Genomic DNA, 21,557 nt, shown 5'->3' on the forward strand with positions numbered 1-21,557 from the left:
GTTTGGTAAAAGTTCAGTTTTAGATTTATTTCAAATGAAAAATTGGGATAAATTCCTGCCAAATGTTTATTTGGAGAAGAAAGTTCATATTATTCAAATGCATATTGCAGTTAGCTAATCTTCTCGTTGAATCCTTTAAAATCTATTTTTATTGAGAAAATCCCTAAAGACTTCACACTGTCAATATGGCTATCATAAACATTCTTAAATTAGACAGATCATTCATACATTTAAACAGTATTTTTGAAAAATACTATGGTTTCTTGTACTTGTAACATTGTAGTTCTATTTTTTAAGCCACCAATCGTCGCATGCAAAATGATATTTCCAATATTCGAGATTTGAAATTTTGAAAATTAAAGGTGTATTTTCATGCTGACCCTTGACGCTGAGTTTGAGCGTCAAACTAGATCACGGGGTTTTTTCTTCTCAGGATTGATAGATTCATGAATTTGGTGCACCTTAAATACATCATTGAATTTTTTTAGTATATTTCATTAGATTTTTTAAAATATTTCTCGTACATATGCAAAATCATACTGGTAAAGTCAATTTCTATTTTGACATATAAATACAAAATCCGCCATTTTTATTCATATTCAAAAACTTACTTAAAAAAACATTATTTTATTGATATATTGTATATTTTTTTAAGTTTGGACATTTTAATAATAAATAATTCCATTCGATTTTTTCGATTACTTTTTTATTTACATACAATAAAAATCATAAAACAACTTCCACGCTACATTTCACGAGCTATTCGTTGTGTGCGTAGTCATGGTAGGGACAATAAAATCGATGCCAGCGCTTCCAGTGAAAAATTTTGGCGTTAAAGGGGGTTGTTATTACTAATTTGCAGCTCTTTACATGTTAATGTTATAGAAATGTCAAATTAAAATTATTGTAAAACATGAATTAATTAAACTTAATGCATTAAAAATTGTGAAAATAAGAAATCAAATTGCACAAATATTATTTTTCAAATGTAAATTATCATAATTATTTATTTAGATTTGTGAGACAATAATATTAAATTTTCAATGTAAGTCTTAAATGCAATCCACACAATTATATATGCATCCATACAATTCTATAATTAAAGTAGTGTATCGTTACCATGGAAACGAAACTCACGCACGGAGCGAATATATAAAAGCGTTAAATATAACGCCGACGTAAATATAAACATGCCATAAAAATATGTATTTGACGTTTTTTCATGTTCATGTGAAATAGCCTTAATTAAAATAAATTACGAAATTCAAACATTTAACATTTCGTTTATACATAATGCCCAATATTGTATTCTATTTTATTAATATTATTTTAAACTAAGACCTTAATCTTTTGCAAAAGTAAAGAAAAATTCGATTTCCCTTCCAATTATGTAGCTGGTATTAAAAGTGGGGTTACTAATTTAGGGCATAATGCCCCTTAAAATAATACATGTCATTTAATTAAATACCATAGAACGGTAATCTATGTTAAAAAAATTGGACATTGTACTTTGATTACAACTCAACTAAAAACATCTCTAGGACTATTTAAATAGATTGGATGTGTAAAGTTTTTCGAAATTGGTTGCTTGTTCCGATTCAGTCAACTTACATACTTACATAAGGTTCAATCATGATCAATACAGGGTAAATTACTGTAAAATTTCAATTTTTATGCCAAGTTGGCATTGTTAAAAAATTAATCCTAAATTTTCTTAATTATTAATATTCGATTATTTGTGTTCTAGAAAATTAGCTGGACGCACTTTGTTCATAACAGGTGCAAGTCGTGGTATAGGAAAAGCAATTGCTTTAAAAGCTGCCAAAGATGGTGCAAATATTGTTATTGCTGCTAAAACAGCTGAACCACATCCAAAATTACCGGGTACAATTTATACAGCTGCCAAAGAAAGTAAGTTTAATATTTGTTTTTAAAAAAAAATCTGTTGTTTATTATTATTAACTTATGGGAAATTTTATAGTCGAAGATAATGGTGGTAAAGCGTTACCCTGTGTAGTGGATGTTCGTGACGAAAATTCTGTTAAGAAGGCTATTTCTGAAGCTGTCCAAAAATTCGGTGGTATTGATATCGTAATTAATAATGCATCCGCAATTTCTTTAACTGCTACACCTGACACTGACATGAAACGTTACGATTTAATGCATAATATCAACACCAGAGGAACTTTCTTAGTGTAAGTAGTATAATATGTTTTTAAGTTTTTTATGAATTTTTTAAACTAGAACATATTTGGTACATAAATATTATCGAAGATAATAAATGAGAACTCTAGGATATTTCGAAATAAATTTCGATTTATGCCCCAATTTCCTAGATCAGTTTTTTGTATTTTACAAATACGTATTTCGACTACCATGTAGTCATCATCAGTAAGAATTAGCTAGTCGTGATTACTCTTATTATGAATGTTACTCTTTGCTAATTTGGTGGCGGACTGCACAATGATACTTTCGTGTACCTAGAATTTATACTGTTCATATAAATTGTAGACATGAATTAGTACCGTTATTACTTTTGATTTGAGATAACGACTACTCTATTAAAATTGCGCAAAATCAATTAAGAGATGAAATACACAGCATTTTATAAAATATTTTGATTCAAGAATTGAAATATTTATGTTTTTATGAATTAGTATCGTTATATATATAATTTTTATATATAAAATTTAAAAAAATTTTCAAGTGCGGAAATTTTGAAATCTAATTTTATCTTTCAAGTTGATTTGATTAGGTACAATTTAAATAAATTTGTAAACATTTTGAAAAATTATTCCTTAATCAGTTAAGCCAACTTGAAATAACTTCTTCTTATTTATTACTTGTGTTTGTTTATTATACTCATGTATACAATTTTTATTTACCGTGAAAGTCTTTCGATTACAATTGACGTTACAAGTTGCCTCATAATCTACCCAGAAATGTCTACCAGCTCTCCTATTATTTCTGCTGAATCACTGTTTACAAAAAATAAAACACGAGATGGCGCAACGGTCATCCGTCATAAATACTTGACTAGTGTTTGTCAAGTTAATCTTAATTTTTTTCAATTCTCTTTTTATTATATTCCAATTTTTATTTATTATATTATTTGTATTTGTGTGCTTTGTTGACATTTGAGATTATTTCAACAGTTTTTGGTTTTTTACACTATGACTATGAAATTTAGATCAATAAGAAACTTATTAGTAGTACTTTTCCATGGTTTTCCTGGGAACCCTTTTCCTGATTTGACTTTGGATGGTCTAGATGCAGGGCCGGATCTAGAATGGGGTTGCGACTCAAGGACCACCAACAGCCAAGAGCCTTTACCAATTGGAAAAAAATCAGAAAATTATATTTTTTTGTCGATTCACTTTTTAATCCAACAGAAACCAAATTTTTTAACCGAAAGATTATATTAATCAGTTGTGGAATGTGTTCTGAAACATGCTTGTCTGAAATTGTACCATGCATGTATGTATCGATGATGGTGACGAATTGTAGTGATGCGAGATCTTTATCGAAACTGAAGCTCAATAAAAATAGATTGCATCAAGAACGCTTGTCGAATCTGACACTTCTTAGTTTGGAAAGCGACATTTTTCGTGGTATAAGAAATCGCGCAAAGTTTGTTTAATATAGTATTGAAAAACGATTTTAAATGAACCCACCACTAGGAATAAACGTTTGAAATGTATCATGCATGTTGTCCAGCTTGAGTATACTTACACCTAAACAGATTAAGGAACCTCCACCAACTGTTGACCCCAGGGCATCCGAATTCGAAATCCGGCCCTACTAGATGGTCATAAATAGAATGGCGTTTATCATCCATGTCTGTAAATGAGGCCAAACTTAACAACTTATATTAGCTTACCAAGTTTCTTTAGAATAGGACATAGTTTAAAAAAAAAATCCATATCATGAACACGGTAATCCATATCATGTAAAGACGGAATTTTCCACCTATTTTCAAATTCGACGTCTCTTGAAAAGTAAGAGCCAAATAATAAGGCGGTTCTTATAATAAATGAAAAAAGATACCAAAACTTTGCTTTTGGAAAAGGGATCGGAAATATTTTTTTTGTAAGCCTGCCTACTTAATGAAATTATCGCTAAAAAGAAAAATTGTTCCATTTAAGGTAGTACCAGCATGAAATCACTTTTCGACAGATTTGGCCGAATTTTTTTTCTCGGGTTTATAATAGCTTTATTTATGAATTCCTAAAATTTCATAATTTTTGACCGTTTAGATCGCGAGATATTTAAAGACAAAGTTCGCGATTTTGAGGGTCATGTCCCATTTAAAGCATGTAAAATGTCCGGTCTCTCCAACTATTTTTTATGATATCTTATCTTATCTTATATATTTAAACGAGCAATTCTTGTATATATATATATATATATATATATATATATATATATATATATATATATATATATATATATATATATATATATATATATATATATATATATATATATATATATATATATATATATATATCAACGATCTTGGAAATGGCTCCAACGATTTTCATGAAAATGAGTATGTAGGGGTTTTTTGGGGCGATAAGTCGATCTAGCTAGGTTTCATTTATCAGAAATGTCCTTTTATCCGTCTTTTCATGAAAAATTCATCAGACATCTATTGGTGTATAACGTAATTAATGAAATACAATGCAAATTATAACATAACAAAAAGGAGGCGTTTGAGTAGTCTAAAGTGAAAAATATGACTCTTGCTGACATCTATTGGCGAATAACCGAGCGAAGCTCGGTCATCCAGATATTTATTATATATTGAAGAAAAAGTAGAAAAAAATGTTTATACAATACAATTCTAAAAAAAAAATTTAGAAATTAATTTTCACTTTCGAGATATTAATTTTGACTTAAATTGATCGAAATTGGGACGTTGGCATAATTATTTCCCATTTTAAACGGTCAAAATTTCTGAAACTTTGGGAATTAATAGTAAGCATTATTAAATTCTTAAATTTAATTTTTCGTTAAATTCTGTCGAAAAAAAAATTGTACCATTGCTTTAACATAGAAACTGCAAATACCATGCTGGAACATCGTTAATAATATTCAAAAACCTTATAGTAGTATTTTTTAAAATTTGCCAAAAATTATTATTTGCGTGTCTTTTTATATTTGTTAGATCCAAAGAGTGTTTACCATATTTAAAGAAAAGTGATCATGCCCACATTATAAATCTTTCACCTCCTTTACTGATGACTCCAAATTGGTTTGCACCTCATGTGGCATACACAATGGCAAAATATGGTATGTCAATGTGTGTGCTAGGCATGGCCGAAGAATTTAAACCATACGGTATTGGTGTAAATGCATTATGGCCACGTACAGCAATATCTACAGCCGCTATGAATATGTTAATGGGCCCTGAATCAGCACAAAGCAGTAGAAAACCAGAAATTTTAGCTGATGCTGCCTATGGAATATTATGCGAAAATCCAAAAACAACAACTGGAAATTTCTTTATTGATGATGAAATTTTACCGAAATTTGGTGTTACTGATTTGAAACAATATTTGGTTGACCCTACATATGAAGGACCTTTAATACCTGATTTCTTCGTTGAACCAACTGAAGAATCAAAAGAATATTCGGGTCCACAAATTAATGAGGGTGTCGGTGGTTTAGGGAAGGGAAAAGTTGAAGCTAATGCAACCGGAGGAAAAATAGAAGGATTATTTTCAAAAATAAAGGCTACCATTAATCCACAAATTTCGGAAAAATTGAATGCCTTGTATGAATTTAATGTAACTGGTAAAGAGCCAGGAGTTTGGCATATTGATTTACGAACAGGAAATGCTGCGGCTGGTCCAGGACCAGCTCCGTCTAAACCTGATGCCACCCTAACAATGGATAGCGATAAATTCTTCGATATGTTCAGTGGAAAACTAAAGGCCACTACTGCCTTTATGACTGGAAAATTGAAAATTAGTGGCAATCTTCAAAAAGCAATGAAATTAGAAAAACTAATGGGCAGTTTGAAAGCGAAATTATAAAGTACTATTTATGACACTACTTAAAAGGTTTAATAAAGTTATTAGTGTGTCTTTCTACTGCCAATCTATTATCGAAAATTCTTTAGTATTTCATTCAGAATATTGATTGTGTTTAACAGTCAGATATATTCAAAAAACTAACTGAGCTTTGATGTATTTGTTCTGAGTTAAAAAAAAGAAAAAACCAAAATTATTTACCGTTTCATTGTTGTGTAAATGCAAAAAAATTTATTGTTGAATACAAGTGTCTATAGTTAGAGTGCGGAAGAAATAACTATGTTAACATAATTTTAAATTCATCACACATTTTATATTGTATCTATACAAACAGTTAAATAGTACATTATAGTTAAAAATTATTCATTATTTCATTGCAAGCTTGTATATACTCTTACTGTGCATACAACGCATACAGTCCAATACTTTTTTACAATATTGTAGAGAGACAAAAGCCTTAAGACTACTTTTATTACAAATATCTCGAATATCTTTATGCGAATTTAAATTAGTTAAGATTACTTTTACAAATTTCACTCAGATTTAAGGATGTTACTAATAATAAACTAAAAAATGTATTATATTGTTAATGTACACCATTTTTATTACAAAAATATCTTACTATTTTATTAAATTTCGTTATATTTTTGTATCCCTATTCAATTTTACAAGTTTTTATTCCACAGCAGAAAATATAATAAATAATAGCTAATTGATCCTAGCTGTGTTCAATGTGTATTGTCAAATTGGTGTCAACTCGAAGCCAAAGTGTGAGCAACGCAATATGAAAAATGCCCCAATTTTATCTATGAAATACCCATTGGCATACAGGGAACACAGCTACTTTAAGACTATTGAAAAATAAATTGGCCAATGATTGGAAAATTTGCGAAATTGATTTAAAAATATTTTTTCAAGGCAAATAATTTATTCGTAAAATTTTGATTAAATGGTGATAGTAAGTAAAGTCAGCAATGAGTAATTGCATGTTTTTTTGTTAACCTATTTGACATTATTATATAGGTCCGATTACGCAACCTCTCAGGAAAATTGTTAACTCGTTCTGAAATTATTCCAGTTTACGTGACCAGCATGAAATTCTATCCGCTAATTCATTAATTAACGGCGTCACCCTAGTGACCTAAGCTGGATTGAATTTCAGACACACTCTTAATGTTTATGTAATTTTATTAATTCTAGTTGTCAATATAATTTTTAATGCTAAAAAATTTGTCATTTCATAAAAGAAACTATCACCTTTTAACTATAAAAATCACATATTCGTTTTCCCCTCTCATTGATTTGGTAGTGGTAGAAGGAATGTCGTAGCATGAGAAGGAATCCTTTCTAAATCTTTTTTAACAATTTCAATTCAACTCCTCGTCTTACCCTTTTCTATTTTCTACCATGTTTGGTTCATTTCCTCCAGCCTTGTGATCTCTGTCGAACCTACAAGATTTCTGTACGAGTGGCAAGATAGAGGTCCACTTAATAAACTGTTTTACTGTTTTGAGTGTAAAAAATATTAAACAACAATTGTATATAATATTATTTTTAAATTCTACATAAATTTAATCTGCATGTATTTTTATATTTTTCAGATCCAAAGAATGTTTACCGTATTTAAAGAAAAGTGATCACGCTCATATTATAAATCTTTCACCTCCTTTACTGATGACTCCAAATTGGTTTGCACCTCATGTCGCATACACAATGGCAAAGTATGGTATGTCAATGTGTGTGTTAGGCATGGCCGAAGAATTTAAACCATACGGTATTGGTGTAAATGCATTATGGCCTCGTACAGCAATATCTACAGCTGCTATGGATATGTTAATGGGCCCTGAATCAGCAAAAAGCAGTAGAAAACCAGAAATTTTAGCTGATGCGGCCTATGGAATTTTATGCGAAAATCCAAAGACAACTACTGGAAATTTCTTTATTGATGATGAAATTTTGAAGAAATTTGGTGTTACTGATATGAAACAATATTTGGTTGACCCTACATATGAAGGACCCTTAATACCAGATTTCTTTGTTCCTGAACCAGCAGAAGAATCAAAAGGTTATTCAGGTCCACAAATTAATGAGGGTGTCGGTGGTTTAGGGAAGGGAAAAGTTGAAGCTAATGCAACTGGAGGAAAAATAGAAGGTTTATTTTCAAAAATAAAGACTACAATTAATCCACAAATTTCGGAAAAATTGAATGCCTTGTATGAATTTAATGTAACTGGCAAAGAGGCAGGTGTTTGGCATATTGATTTACGAACAGGGAATGCTGCGGCTGGCCCAGGACCTGCTCCGTCAAAACCGGATGCCACCCTAACAATGGATAGCGATAAATTCTTTGATATGTTCAGTGGAAAACTAAAGGCTACTACTGCCTTTATGTCTGGAAAATTGAAAATTAGTGGCAATCTTCAAAAGGCAATGAAATTAGAAAAACTAATGGGCAGTTTGAAATCGAAATTATAAGGTATATTTTAGGGTCACAACTTTAAAGTTTTGGGAAGGTAAATAAATATGTAAGTTTAATTTTAATTATTCTTTCTACAGTGTCTAGTCGATTTTTTTCATTTGCAATAATTCATTCCTAATTTTTTTAATTTATTGGTTTTTTATAACTCGTACAAAACTGATTAAAATGTAATTATAATATGTTCAAAGTTTATTTATCATGTGGTTAAATCTTAAAAAAAAGTATTATATTGTGTTATTAGGACCGCCTCTGTGTTCAAAATAATTTTACAATGTTACTTAAAAAAGGAATGTTTTTTTGTTTAAATATTTATCACAATTTCTGAAATTTTTTTAAATAAAAAGAAAATTAATAAATAATAGCGCTTATCCGTTAGAAAATTTGCCTTTCGCGACTGCCTTCTTCAATTATAATAATATAATCGTAAATTATAATAATATGTCCTAAACCATTAAATTAAGATCTATAATTACCGTTACTTTATTAAAATGAGTGACTTTAAATCAAAAATTTAAAGATTTTGATAAATTTCGTTGATTGGAAAATAGGAAAATTTGTTAAATAATTTATAAAAAATTCGAGAATAAACGAAGCCGAATATGTTCAACTGTCTAATATGTTTATTATATCTTTATGTGAATTTAAATTTGTTAATTTAAATATACTTTTACAAAATTCACTCAGATTTAAGGATGGTATTAATAATTAACTAAAAAACGTATTGTATTGTTAATGTTTACTATTTTTATAACAAAATATACATTCTTATTATTTTATTAAATTCTGGTTTGTTTTTTAAATTTATCCCACTTTTATCTCCCAAGAATTATGTAAAAACTGATAATGACATATGCTTGTTGATTTTTCGAATGCGAATGAATAATGATTCGCAAAATTTCAAGAATATTTACTTGCAAAATTTTGACTAAAATAATGATAGTAAACTCAGTTTCACAATTTAAGCAATAGTAAACGAAAACCGAACGCATAAAGCATAACTTACTGGCAAAAATTTTATTATTACATATATTTCTTTCTGGAAATAAAGTGTTCGTAAGAAATCTTGTTCAATGCTGAGTCTTGATGAAGCAAAAAATTTTTAATAAGTCATCATTGATGTGTACGTATTTTTTATTCGCTTAAAGACAGAAAATTACCTTTCCATCTCGCATTTTGCTATTTGCAACAATATAATCTGTATGCAATGCAAATATTTGGAAAAATTTGTTGTAGATTTATTAATTCATTTCCATTTTCAATAGACTCTGAATTTGAATATTATTTAATATTTATTTATTTAACATTGACTCTCCAGTAGAAATGCTTTAGAAAACGGCCTGTATATTTCCAACGAAAATAATTTGTTCAGGTAAAATGTAGGATTGGAAATTATCACTACGTATTTGTATTATTAGTTGATTTTTTTTTTTTTTGAAAAATTCTTCAATAGCATTGGGATCCTGGAGCTTACGGGGACCGGGATACAGCTCCAACTAGCCCCCTGATTAACCCGTCGCTGTTTGAATCATTGTATTAGTTTTTTTTTCAGGGTAACCTGAAACCTTTTTTTCAGCGTTTATATTTTTTCAGAAATGAGACCTGTAGAGATACAAATTAGAAAGCTACAGATTTCAAAAATATCAAATTTCACCCAATCCGTTAGGGTCATTTAGAAATTGCTTATGCTCACTCACTAATTATGTTTGAAATTCAAAAAAACTGTTCGACTGGTATTGAAATGAAAATTTTTAGAAAAAAAATTATATATTTCAATAAATATTATATTAATTTTTATATTTTTTAGATCTAAAGAATGTTTACCACATTTAAAGAAAAGTGACCATGGTCACATATTGAACATTTCATCTCTTTTAAGTTTTGCACCACAAGTAGCATACACAATGGCAAGAGGGTATTCGAGTGAAGCTACTGGTGGAAAAGTTGCGGGTTTATTTTCAAAAATACAAACTGCCATTAATCCAGAAATGGGTGAAAAAATAAATGCTTTATATGAATTTAATATAAGTGGTAAAGAAGAAGGAGTTTGGCATATTGATTTAAGAACAGGGAATGCAGCTGCTGGCCCAGGACCTGCCCCATCAAAACCTGATGCTATTCTCAAAATGAACAGCGATAAATTTGTTGATTTGTTTAGTGGAAACCTAAAAGCTTCTATAGCCCTTATGACAGGAAAATTGAAAGTTAGTGGCAATCTCCAAAAAGCAATGAAATTAGAAAAATTGTTGAGCAGTTTGAAAGATAAACTATGAGGTACATTTTTCTACGATGTATAGTCGATTTTATGTTTGTTAAAATCATTCTTAATTTTAACTAAATGATTGGAGTTACATATTGGCAATTATATTGATGGCATTGAGGCGAATTTGAAATTTTAAGGCTGTAATCGCTTCAGTCCTATGATAGGAATTCCACATTTAAAACTGCTTATACAAATATCACTCAGCTTTAAAAGATGTTACTAATAAACCAAATGTATTATATTGTTAATGTTTAAAATTTTTAGACAAAAAGATATATCATTATTTTATTAAAATCTGTTTTGTTTAATTATCCTCTTTTATCTTCTTTTTTCATTATAGGTATGATCTCATATGTTTATGTTAGTTTCATTTTTAAATTTACCTGTCCTGTTTGTTAATTGAATTCAAAATTAAAAAAATACGTTTAGAAAATATTTATTAGAAAATTACATTAAAAAGATTTCTATTTACAAATAATCTCAAAACGATCCAAACTTTATTATAATTTTTCTGATAAATTTATCTTAATTTATTGTTAAAGGACCCTGCACCAAATCAATAATTTTTTTAAAGATAGTTTTACCCCACAAAAAATAATAATTTCGAATTATTCGTACTAACGAAACGATTTTTTCTACCAAAATTTCACATTCATGTAATATGAATCTTAATAGGCAATAAAAAAACATAAGTGTAAATTTTTGTGTAGAAGAAATCGATTCTATAACCCGTATTTATTAAATCATTATACAGGAGTGTAAATGCTGCCACACCTGAGCGCAGTTTTGCTAAGATTCTGTATTGTGCTATAGCACCAATTATTTCATCTTTCGATGGAATAACCATAAAACGATTAATCCACAAAATGATCTCTTATTGAGTATTTTTACACTTATTATAAGTACTTTTTACAAACTATACTTATAGAAAAATGTCTTATTAGTGAAAGTAAAGTTCAATTTGAAATTATAAAAAGTGACTATAGGGTCAGTGTCTATAGTTTGATTATAATTATTTTTTAGTTTTATAAAGGTCTTATTTACTAACTTCTCTTATAACATAATTAGATTATTTAAATTTGAAATATGCTAGTAATTTACGGTCTGCTCTAATCTATAAAGTATTCATTTGCAAAAGTATCCTCTATGAATAGTTTCATAGTTACGGAGGCATACAAATTCTCATGTTTATGTTTATTCGTAAACAAATTTTGTGTCCATAGATATTTGATCAGGAATTCATAGTCATTTAGTTTAAAAATATGGTTCAGAATATTGAAAGATTTCAACTAATTGGTTAGTAAGTAAGTTTGAGAAGAGTTTTCCGATCAGTTAATATAACAGAATTGTGCTATTCCAATTATGTTATAGTCAAAACTCTTAACTGCGAGTCAAAAGAGGTTTTGATCGGTCAAAACTACTTTTAAACTTTTTTATTTATGAATAAATGTTTGCGATAACTTCTAGGCCGAAAGAAGAGCCAAGATAGAACTCATAACCCAATTAATAATAAACAGTCGTTGAATTTTTAATATCCATATTCTTTATTAACTAAATCACCGATGACTAACTTTTGTATGTCTGAAATACCACCATAAATTTCAGTAATACGAGCATCTCTATAATGTCTTTCAGCCGGCATATCTGTTACGTAACCCATTCCACCTAATATTTGTATACACTGGTGTGTTACAAATGTGGCCGTTTCGCTGGCTAATAATTTACCCATCGATGATTCTTTTGTTGAACGTGTTTCAGTATCTTTAGCAACAGCTGAACGCCATACCATTAATCGCGCTGCTTCTAATCTTGTCGCCATTTCAGCTAATTTTATCTAGAATATGTATATTATGTTAATATTTAAACAATATGGTAATAATTTAAAGTTTTCGTGACATACTTTTATAGCTTGTAACTTAATGATAGGTTGACCAAACGCCTGGCGTTGATTAGCATAACTTATTGCACATTCGAGTGCTGCTTGTGCTATGCCTAATGCTTGTGCGGCAATTCCAACACGCGCACCATCTAATTGTGCCATTGCAATTTTAAATCCTCCACCAACGGTGCCTAGAAGATTTTCAACAGGAATTCGTACATCTTCTAGGATTATATTACACGTTGATGATGCCCTAAAAAATAAATATTATATGTAATATTGAGGTTTTTCCACAAAGTGATGCAAACCAGAAGTTATGGTTTAAACTCCTGATCAAATTTTTATTTCAGTAATTTTTTCCACGAAAGCCTATAATAAACAGACCACTTACAAATTTTCGTAAATAAGAAATCATAAGAAACCTTCCCACTTATTTGAAAATTGAAATTGATTTTAATTTTGAATTGATCCCGAAATTGATTTTAATTATCATTTGCTAAATATAGAATTCAAACCATTACATTCGTTCTATTAAGTCTATATAATAAAATTACCTAATTCCCATTTTGTCTTCTTCCCTTCCTAAAGACAATCCAGGTATTGGAATTGGCACTAAAAATGCTGTAATACCTTTATGCTTTAATGATCGATCAACTGTTGCAAATATGACTGCTGCTTTCCCGTATGACCCACTTGTTACCCATGATTTAGTTCCATTTAATATATAAAAGTCACCATCTTTCTTAGCAGTCGTACTCATAGCTCCAACATCACTTCCCGCACCTTAAATATGAATCTGCATGCATTATGATTACTAATACGTAAGTCATCTATATACTTAGTCGTTTTGGAATTACCTGGTTCACTTAAAGCAAAACATCCAATTGTACCTTTTGTAAAAGGGCGCAAAAACTGTTCTTTTTGTGCTTCCGTTCCAAAAACATCGACAAGTTTTGCATACAAGCAATTATGTACACTTACTGTTACACCAGTTCCTCCACATCCTCGGGATATTTCTTCTACAGCTAATGCTAACGATAAATAATCTTGACCGGCACCACCGTACTTTTCAGATACATTAATACTCATTAAACCTAAATCACCCATTTTTTGAATTTGTTCAATTGGAAATTTTTTATGTTTATCTAAATCAGCAGCAATTGGTTTTAATTCTGTTTCAGCGAAATCTCTACACATTTTTTGTAGAAGTATATGTTCTTCGGAGAGTTTATGTAAACTAAAGAAACGTACTTGTTGTCCATATTTGCTTAAAACTATAAAAATAATAAATTTTTTTAAAAATTGTGCACAGCCTTTGTTGGGTATTTAAAAACCTGCCAATAAACAATTTTTATTTTCTCACAGAGTATTTGGTTTTTACAGATGCTTTCCAGAATAGTCGAGATCGCTTAGTGTTGCCACTGGCAAGCCTAGCCATTGAGGTGTATTATTTATATCTGGATAAAACCGATTAGATATACTACTGGAAGAATTCATTTTTTCAGATTTTTTTTATATATTATCTCTATATTTCAGACAAACTAGCATACTTTAGAGTTTAGATCATCTGCAAAAAACTGAGGACTACGAGAGAAAATAAATTCATGTTTAGTCTTTTTAAAGTATAGTACGAATTTCTGATAGTGTACCTACGCTAGACAAATGTACTGACTATTCGACGTCGGAAGCATGATCAGAATTTTACTATAAGAATTTTTTATAAGAGTATCTTGTAAGAAGTCAACAATTGTGAAATTTGTAAATAATATAATGAATGTCGGATATGTTCTCTAAATATGATTTTCCGTCATACGACTGCGCTAAACTTATTTGTTGTTTAAAATTCGATTTTCCGTACGCGGTAGATAAATTTACAATTTATCTGAATAATTGCCTATATTTGTCCAACAGAAAGTGCGTGTGAAAGAAAATATTTTTCTCGCATGGATATTAAAGAACTGAAGATTATTTAAGGTTATGCTAGGTCGATGAGAAATTTTTTTAAGCTTCTTAATAAGTTTAGTTTAAATTTCATTTTGAAAAGTTCAAAAAGCATGAATAAATTAAACCCCTTGAATTTATTTTATAAACTTCTATAGGAATTTAAGTATAATATAAACAAATTAGAAACAGTGTTGGTATTAATATACATGTTCGAAAATGGTCCTGAGCGGTTTAAATTGCTCCGATTAATTCGAAATAGATTTATCTATCTAGAAAAACGCTAAAGAGATCATCAAATTTTTTTATAGACCTTCTTTACTTTTTGTAAAAAGCAGGAAGGTGTTTAAAAAAAAAAAACTTAATATTAAAATAATTTATCCAAACTAATTATTGTCTTTTTGTTCAGTTATTTGTAATATTTTAATAAAAAAATAGAAAGAAAGAGTTAAAAAATAATGAAACAAATCTTACATGAAGAACTTCTTCTCAACGTAAAGGCCATGTTTAATAATAATTTCAAGGCTTAAAAAAGTAAATAATACTGTTGTTTATATGGATGTTACCTACTACTATAATACATCAAATTTTATTGTCAATAAATTAAAAAAAAAAAATTAAATGTAAAATAGTTTTTGACCTTTTATCGTTTTATTTATTTATTATAAATTATATCAAAAATTTACATAGTAATTATTATTATGACGATAATTATTTATAAATTTTCTTTGCGTATTTTATTTATTCGACTGCTTTTATTTATTTATATCTTGATAAAATATTAAAGAAAACTTGATTGACCAGATTACTACTATTTTATCTCTAAACTAATATATTAACCAAAATTTATGAATAAATTATATTTTATTCTTATTGTAATTATTATAATTAATTGCATGCGATTTGTATTGAAAATTTTTGCGTAACATGGCTGATTAGTATACTCAATGCTGTAAAATCATTTGAAAAGTACGTTACTTTTCATTCTTGAACAAATATTTAATTCCATTTAGGTACCTAGCTTGTCGCTCTAGGCCCTAGGGCATAGATGTTACACTCTGAAGGTCATTTTCATATTATAATAATGTAACTACCGCTTCGAATTTAAGAGAAGAAAAAATTAATAATCAAATTTTTATAAATAATTTTTAACTTTCCTAGACTTTTGAACACACTGTATAAGTACATAGACTTCTTAACAAAATTTAAAGGCTCAGGGTAGCGTGGGTCTAATAAAGTTTTTTATGCAGTGATAAAATTTTTAAAAAATTTGCTAACCGTTTCTATGAAATATATATTGATGCTTTTTGGTCACACATAGGTAGAGATAGTTAGGAAAAATACAAGAATTAGAAATACAAAGTCCGAAACAAATTACCAAGAATAATGATTCAATTTTTAACAATTTAATAATTTTTTTTATAAATCATGTGGTGGAATAAAACGTTTTTTCCCCGCCACATATTTTAAGAAATAACTTCATGTTTCGTTAATTTGATACGGGTTTTAATTTCCATATAATGTGTTATTTACTGCAGTATTATTTATTGCATACAATTTAGACAAATAAATGGATTAAATCATAACATAAATTGAACGGATTGTAAAAAACTACGTCTTTTATAAACCGGTAATTTTTATATACGAAAAACAATAGATTTAGGCCCACGATCCAAAAATTTAAAAAGTCATTCTATATTTGAATGTATTGTGTATTAGTATTAGTCATCGATTATTAGCTTCCTCGTTAAAAATGTGTACCAATTAATAACTTTTGATAAACAAACATCAGATGACCCATTGGAAGGACAGTGGCGGATTTATAATTGATTTTAAATAATGTTTGATACATAATTAATCGAAATAAAATTCTTATGTTCGAGTCTAATAAAATTCTAAACAAAATATAAGTAGTTTTGGATTTTTCATTATATTACTTGAAAATGTTTAAAAAAAAAAAAAACAAACAATAAACCGGATAGCGTATTTTTTAAATAGATGTATTTTACCCAGAACCCACCACCGGAGGAAAATATTGATGTCTGGTTTTTACGAATCCAGATAAGTCTGCAGATAAAATTCCAACAGAACCCAAGGGAAAAATAGATATCACAAAAGCTTATATGAAAGTGATTTTTTTTTAATCCAATCTATATAATGTGAGGTAAAAATAGTTAAATCAGATTTGATAATTCAATATTTAAACAAGAAGTTTGTTTTAATTAAATTGGGCAGGCGAGTCAGAATCACAACACCTACAAATTAATTAAAATTTATTATTATTATATTGTTTGTAAAAGGGAACATACATTGCTCATTCAAAAAAGGACGAGCCAAAAAACTAATTTTCAGATACATTTGCGAAAACTAACGAATTAAAATGACCATAGAGAAGAAACTATCCGTTTCCTAATATTGTTTTTGGTTGAGGAAAACTTTAATTTTATCTATGTAAAACTTACCGATTAAACCTTTTTACTGATGATATGGATATAACCAATATTCTATGGATATAACCAACTTTGGATATAAAACACACAATAAAAATCGGCAGCTGACTGCTGACACGTCAGTGCAGGCCCGAATTAAAATGACAACAGTAAAGTGAATATTTTTGAATTTGAATTGTATTATAAATATTAATATTTTTTAAGTATTTAGTATTTCTAAAATATTTTATAGTGTAAACTCTCCACCATTTCATGCTGATGCTACAAGGTAAAATTCTCGTCATATTTTTATCATCTTTATTCGCTCTTTGATTTAATTTAAATCCCCCTTCACATTTTAAGGTACTAAGTTGTATTTTTTATTAATCTTTATCATATTCATCCTGGATTTCGTTTTCAATGGTTTTTCGATTGGATTAAAAAGATAAAATGCCAAATTTCCAAATAAGTATTAAATTAACTGTAGTACATTTCAAACTTCGAAATTATTTTTCCAAGGCCCAAATGTTGTCACAGAAATGAAGAAAGGCTGTATTGGTTTTGATGTCTTGAAAGAGCATCTGAATATACATATTATATATTATTTATAAACAAATAACTACTCGGAGGATTATACAGAAGAAGGATGTAGGTAGCAGGAAAGGTAAATTTCAGGATATAAAATTCTGAAAGTTATAGTCCCTAAGTCCCTAGGGATCTGATATTGCAATTTTGATTTGCACATGAACAATAATTTTTGCGTTGCCCATGTACGTCCTAACGATGGGGAAAACCATGATCCAATAATCGTATTAATTTCTTACGTAGACCAATAATAATATGAAATTTCAAAACAAAAAATAAATTGCATAAGAAAAAAAGTTATTTCAACATAACATATAAAAATAATGAAAAGCCGCCACTTAAAACACGACATCAATCCAAAGTCCAATTAATCATGAAAACATTACTGAGTAATGCACTGGAAGGAGTTAGTACAAGGCGACAACTGACTTGTTCCTACATTTACAATACACGTAGATGGTCCGATGCTGAATTAAAATCAAAGTTCATATAAATTTTATTCAGTTATATACTACAACATCCAGTGATTGCAGTTTAATTAAAATTGTTCGTCTTCGAGTAAAGAACACATCTCAGAATACCAAAGCGATAAGACATTTTAACTTTATCAATATATTAAGTAAGTCTTTTTCATTATAGATAACAAATTTTAATACTTTAACGATTACATAAATTTAAAATAATACTTTAACGTTTAGATAAACAACAAAATGGCTGCAACAACTCCAGAAACAAAATTACCTCACATGGAATTCACTGATCGTATGTGGAAATTACCAGCGATACAGTCAGCATGGTATTATTCAACATCAACATACAACAAAATTAAGGATTCAAACACCAATATTAATTGGGCATTGAATTCTGTTGAACAAACCGTACAAAAAGCTTTGGAACAAGTAACACCAATCGCTGCTCCAGTACTGAATTCATTGGAAAAACCAATTGGTATGGCTGATCGTACTTTGTGCAGTGGATTAACAACAATTGAAAATCATTTACCATTAGTAACTGAAGCACCATGCAAAGTACTTGAAGATACAAAGTGTAAAGTACATCAAGCAATTGAACCCACTTTACAAAAAGTATGTATTAATTAATTTTTTTTTAATCGTAAAATCTCTTAAATTCAAATTAATGTTTAAAAAAATGCTTGCATAAAAAAATCCAATTTGAACTCCGATTGAAATAAATCAAGATATAATTTTATTTAATAGGAAGCGATAAGTTAAATTAGTTTTTTTTTTCCAAATGAACACAATTCATAACGCTTAAAAGTTTTGGATGGGTTTACTTAAATCATTTTTGGTGAAAGTGGCTTTTTGGCCCCTTGCGTTCACCCTGTGATCTACGGGTTGGCCATGCCTTTAATGGGGTCGAATTAACACGGATCTGCGGATTTTTTGGCCCTTGCGTTTTTTGACCCTGTGATGGCTTACGCCCCATATAATATATGAAATTTTACCAAAAGTGAGTTAAGTAATCATTTACCTCATTATTTTAATCGGAATTCAATTGAATTTTTTATTCAAATATATAAGGGTGGAAAAGCTAACATAATATTTGTAGTTTATGTATACTTTAACTTAATTAATTGATTAATTATTAATCAGACTTTGTGAAAATATCGATTGTTTAATTTCATCTAAAATAATTTACAAAGCTAAGCCATAGAATATAGCTAATTGTGTAAATAATAATATGAATTAAATACAATATGATTTAACAATCAGCTTTCGATAACTCGAATTCCTCGTTAAGTCAAATTTCCAGTTCATAAAAAATATAAATTGATTAAAAACTGACACCGGTAGAAATTGTTGAGTGTTTGAATTCTGCTTCTTCTTCTACTCTTATGAAAGATAGAAGAACACTAAGAAAATTAAATTAGAAAATTATTTCTTATAAAATAAATAAGATGTTTTATTGGAAACATTTTTTTTGAAAATCGAATACATTCGGAAAAATACGACTTAAATTCATCGTTATTCAATTTAACACAACATAGAAAATATATTCTTATTCATTTTATTATATTGGTTGTAAATCATTTAGTCCGAAACAAAAGTGAATCGTTATTTTAAAATAAAATAGCCCTAAATTCCGAATTTTTTAATTTTACTAATTTGACAGTTTTTTGTTTTAATTCTAATAGTTGTTACAGATAAATGCTGCCAAAGATTTGAGCACACAAAAAGCCAAAGATTTACGTGATTTTAGTTGGGATAAAGCCAATGAAGTTTTAGCTACACAATATGGAACATTAGCTGTTAATGGTATTGATAATTCCGCAGTTTTAGCTGAACGTTTACTTGATTATTATTTCCCTGCACCAGAAGGAACTCAAGAAGAAGATGACAGTAAGTGTTTAATTAAAGATCCCGCATAAAAACAATTCTAAAAACATTGTCAATTGTCAACCTGATTCTGTGATTATAAATATAATTTGGCCATTGTTCTGGTGAAATTATATGTATTTATTTGCCAAAATTATTAAAGTCTCGATTCATAAATAGGAAATTTCAGTTTCCTATTCTTTCTTTCTTTCGTTGAGTTTATGGTAAGTTTTATTTAGAATCAAAGACTACCCTATAAAGAATTATCAGACCAATTGAAAATATTTTTAATTAGTTTGTTAAATTATTTTATGTTATCATCAAAACTGAAAATAACCGATTATTTTTTATGTTAAGGTCCAATTTCACCAGATGAAGATAAATTACTTCATACCGTCCAAAAAGTAGGCCGTCTTTCAAATAAAATAGCAAGACGTGTGTATAATGCTGTATCAACGCATATTAAAAATTTAAAGAAAGAAGATGTTAAAGAATACGTTGCTTCTTTAATGGCTATTTTGCAGTTGACTACAACATTAAAGGCAATCAATGATAAAATTAATGCGCCATCAACAACAGAGGCACCTAAAGAAGAAACTCCAAAAACTAAATAAATTTCATAATTCTCAATTAATTTATTATTCAAAAATTATTTCTACAATCTGTTATGTATTTTTCTAGATAAGTATTTTTTAAATAAATTTCCATTTTGTTTATATAAAAATTATATCGTTCTTAATCAACCTTTTAGTGATAAAGATAAAATTCTTTTAAACATTTATCAAACAAATTTTTTCAGAGTATACAACATTTTTAGTCCACTACCGTATGGCGCAGAAAAATATGCTTTTAAAAAATATCTTATGGACAAAAATTCAACATTTTTGTAAATAAATTTCCTTCGATTTATATTTTAAATCCATTTTTTTCCTAAGACAGTCACGTAATACGCTAGTGGGTTCAAAATTATATAAAATAATTAAAAAGTGAAAAATTAAATGAACTGCAAGTATTAGTAAAAAGTAAATTTTCATTCTAGCGTTAATTAGGAGTTTTATTAAACGTTTATATTTTGAGTATTCTAAAGATTTTCAAAAAACAACTTCATTTTTCTGCCCGTGCAGTAAGAATTCTTCACCTGAAGTGATAAAAAAATTTACGGAAAATACAATATTACTGTGGCATATTGATATTATTTCTTGATATTTCAACAAGAAGCGCCAATGAAACTCATAATTATTCACTTACGAGAAAGAAAAAACTGCTTAATATGTCCAAAAGAAATAGAATCGTTCTGAAAAATCACTGTCATTCGCCCATAAGAGAAAGAGAAGTAATTGAAAGGTTTCACAATCGTCTAGAAAACATGTTTGTAAAGCGACTTTTTTTCTGTGTATTATGTCAAGTACAATGTTAATAGCAAAATGATTATCAACAATCAATGAATTAAATTTTCAAGGATTGGGAACGTTTTGGAACCAATGTAACCAGTTGTGTGTGAATTACAACAGCAAGCAAATTTGACTACTTTCGATGAATGTCTGGCTTTCGTAACTGCCTGTGACGGCTGTTTCTACTCAATGTTTACATTATTTTATAGATTTTGAAAA

At 28.7% G+C, this 21,557-nt stretch overlaps 3 protein-coding genes across 5 annotated transcripts; 2 read left to right on the forward strand and 1 right to left on the reverse strand.

The window, feature by feature from the left end:
• The first annotated feature begins 1,404 nt into the window (after nucleotides 1-1,404).
• Nucleotides 1,405-8,618, forward strand: LOC123296713 (hydroxysteroid dehydrogenase-like protein 2). 2 transcript variants are annotated; one of them, XM_044878312.1, is made up of 4 exons: nucleotides 1,405-1,646; nucleotides 1,748-1,911; nucleotides 1,982-2,195; nucleotides 5,171-6,197. In XM_044878312.1, exons 1-4 carry the CDS (start codon nucleotides 1,633-1,635, stop codon nucleotides 6,039-6,041), a joined length of 1,263 nt encoding a protein of 420 aa, XP_044734247.1. In that variant the 5' UTR covers nucleotides 1,405-1,632; the 3' UTR covers nucleotides 6,042-6,197. The 2 variants fall into 2 exon arrangements, with proteins under 2 accessions (XP_044734247.1, XP_044734246.1); XM_044878311.1 differs by lacking the exon at nucleotides 5,171-6,197 and adding an exon at nucleotides 7,640-8,618 and having other exon boundaries at nucleotides 1,453-1,646.
• Nucleotides 8,619-11,838: 3,220 nt separating this feature from the next.
• On the reverse strand, nucleotides 11,839-15,205 carry LOC123296880 (short-chain specific acyl-CoA dehydrogenase, mitochondrial-like). The gene is made up of 5 exons (XM_044878574.1): nucleotides 15,072-15,205; nucleotides 13,514-13,930; nucleotides 13,211-13,439; nucleotides 12,678-12,909; nucleotides 11,839-12,611 (listed from the first exon to the last, which is right to left on the reverse strand). Exons 1-5 carry the CDS (start codon nucleotides 15,100-15,102, stop codon nucleotides 12,306-12,308), a joined length of 1,215 nt encoding a protein of 404 aa, XP_044734509.1. The 5' UTR covers nucleotides 15,103-15,205; the 3' UTR covers nucleotides 11,839-12,305.
• A 2,795-nt stretch (nucleotides 15,206-18,000) lies between these two features.
• LOC123296883 (lipid storage droplets surface-binding protein 2) lies at nucleotides 18,001-20,578 on the forward strand. Of its 2 annotated transcripts, none has more exons than XM_044878579.1 (4): nucleotides 18,001-18,230; nucleotides 18,310-18,696; nucleotides 19,767-19,971; nucleotides 20,305-20,578. In XM_044878579.1, the coding sequence occupies exons 2-4, from the start codon at nucleotides 18,322-18,324 to the stop codon at nucleotides 20,559-20,561; spliced, it is 837 nt and encodes a 278-aa protein (XP_044734514.1). In that variant the 5' UTR covers nucleotides 18,001-18,230; nucleotides 18,310-18,321; the 3' UTR covers nucleotides 20,562-20,578. The 2 variants fall into 2 exon arrangements, with proteins under 2 accessions (XP_044734514.1, XP_044734515.1); XM_044878580.1 differs by having other exon boundaries at nucleotides 18,003-18,230; nucleotides 19,776-19,971; nucleotides 20,305-20,577.
• The last annotated feature ends 979 nt before the right edge of the window (nucleotides 20,579-21,557 follow it).

This window comes from Chrysoperla carnea, chromosome 3 (assembly GCF_905475395.1).
Source record: "Chrysoperla carnea chromosome 3, inChrCarn1.1, whole genome shotgun sequence".
Taxonomy (NCBI): Eukaryota; Metazoa; Arthropoda; class Insecta; order Neuroptera; family Chrysopidae; genus Chrysoperla; species Chrysoperla carnea.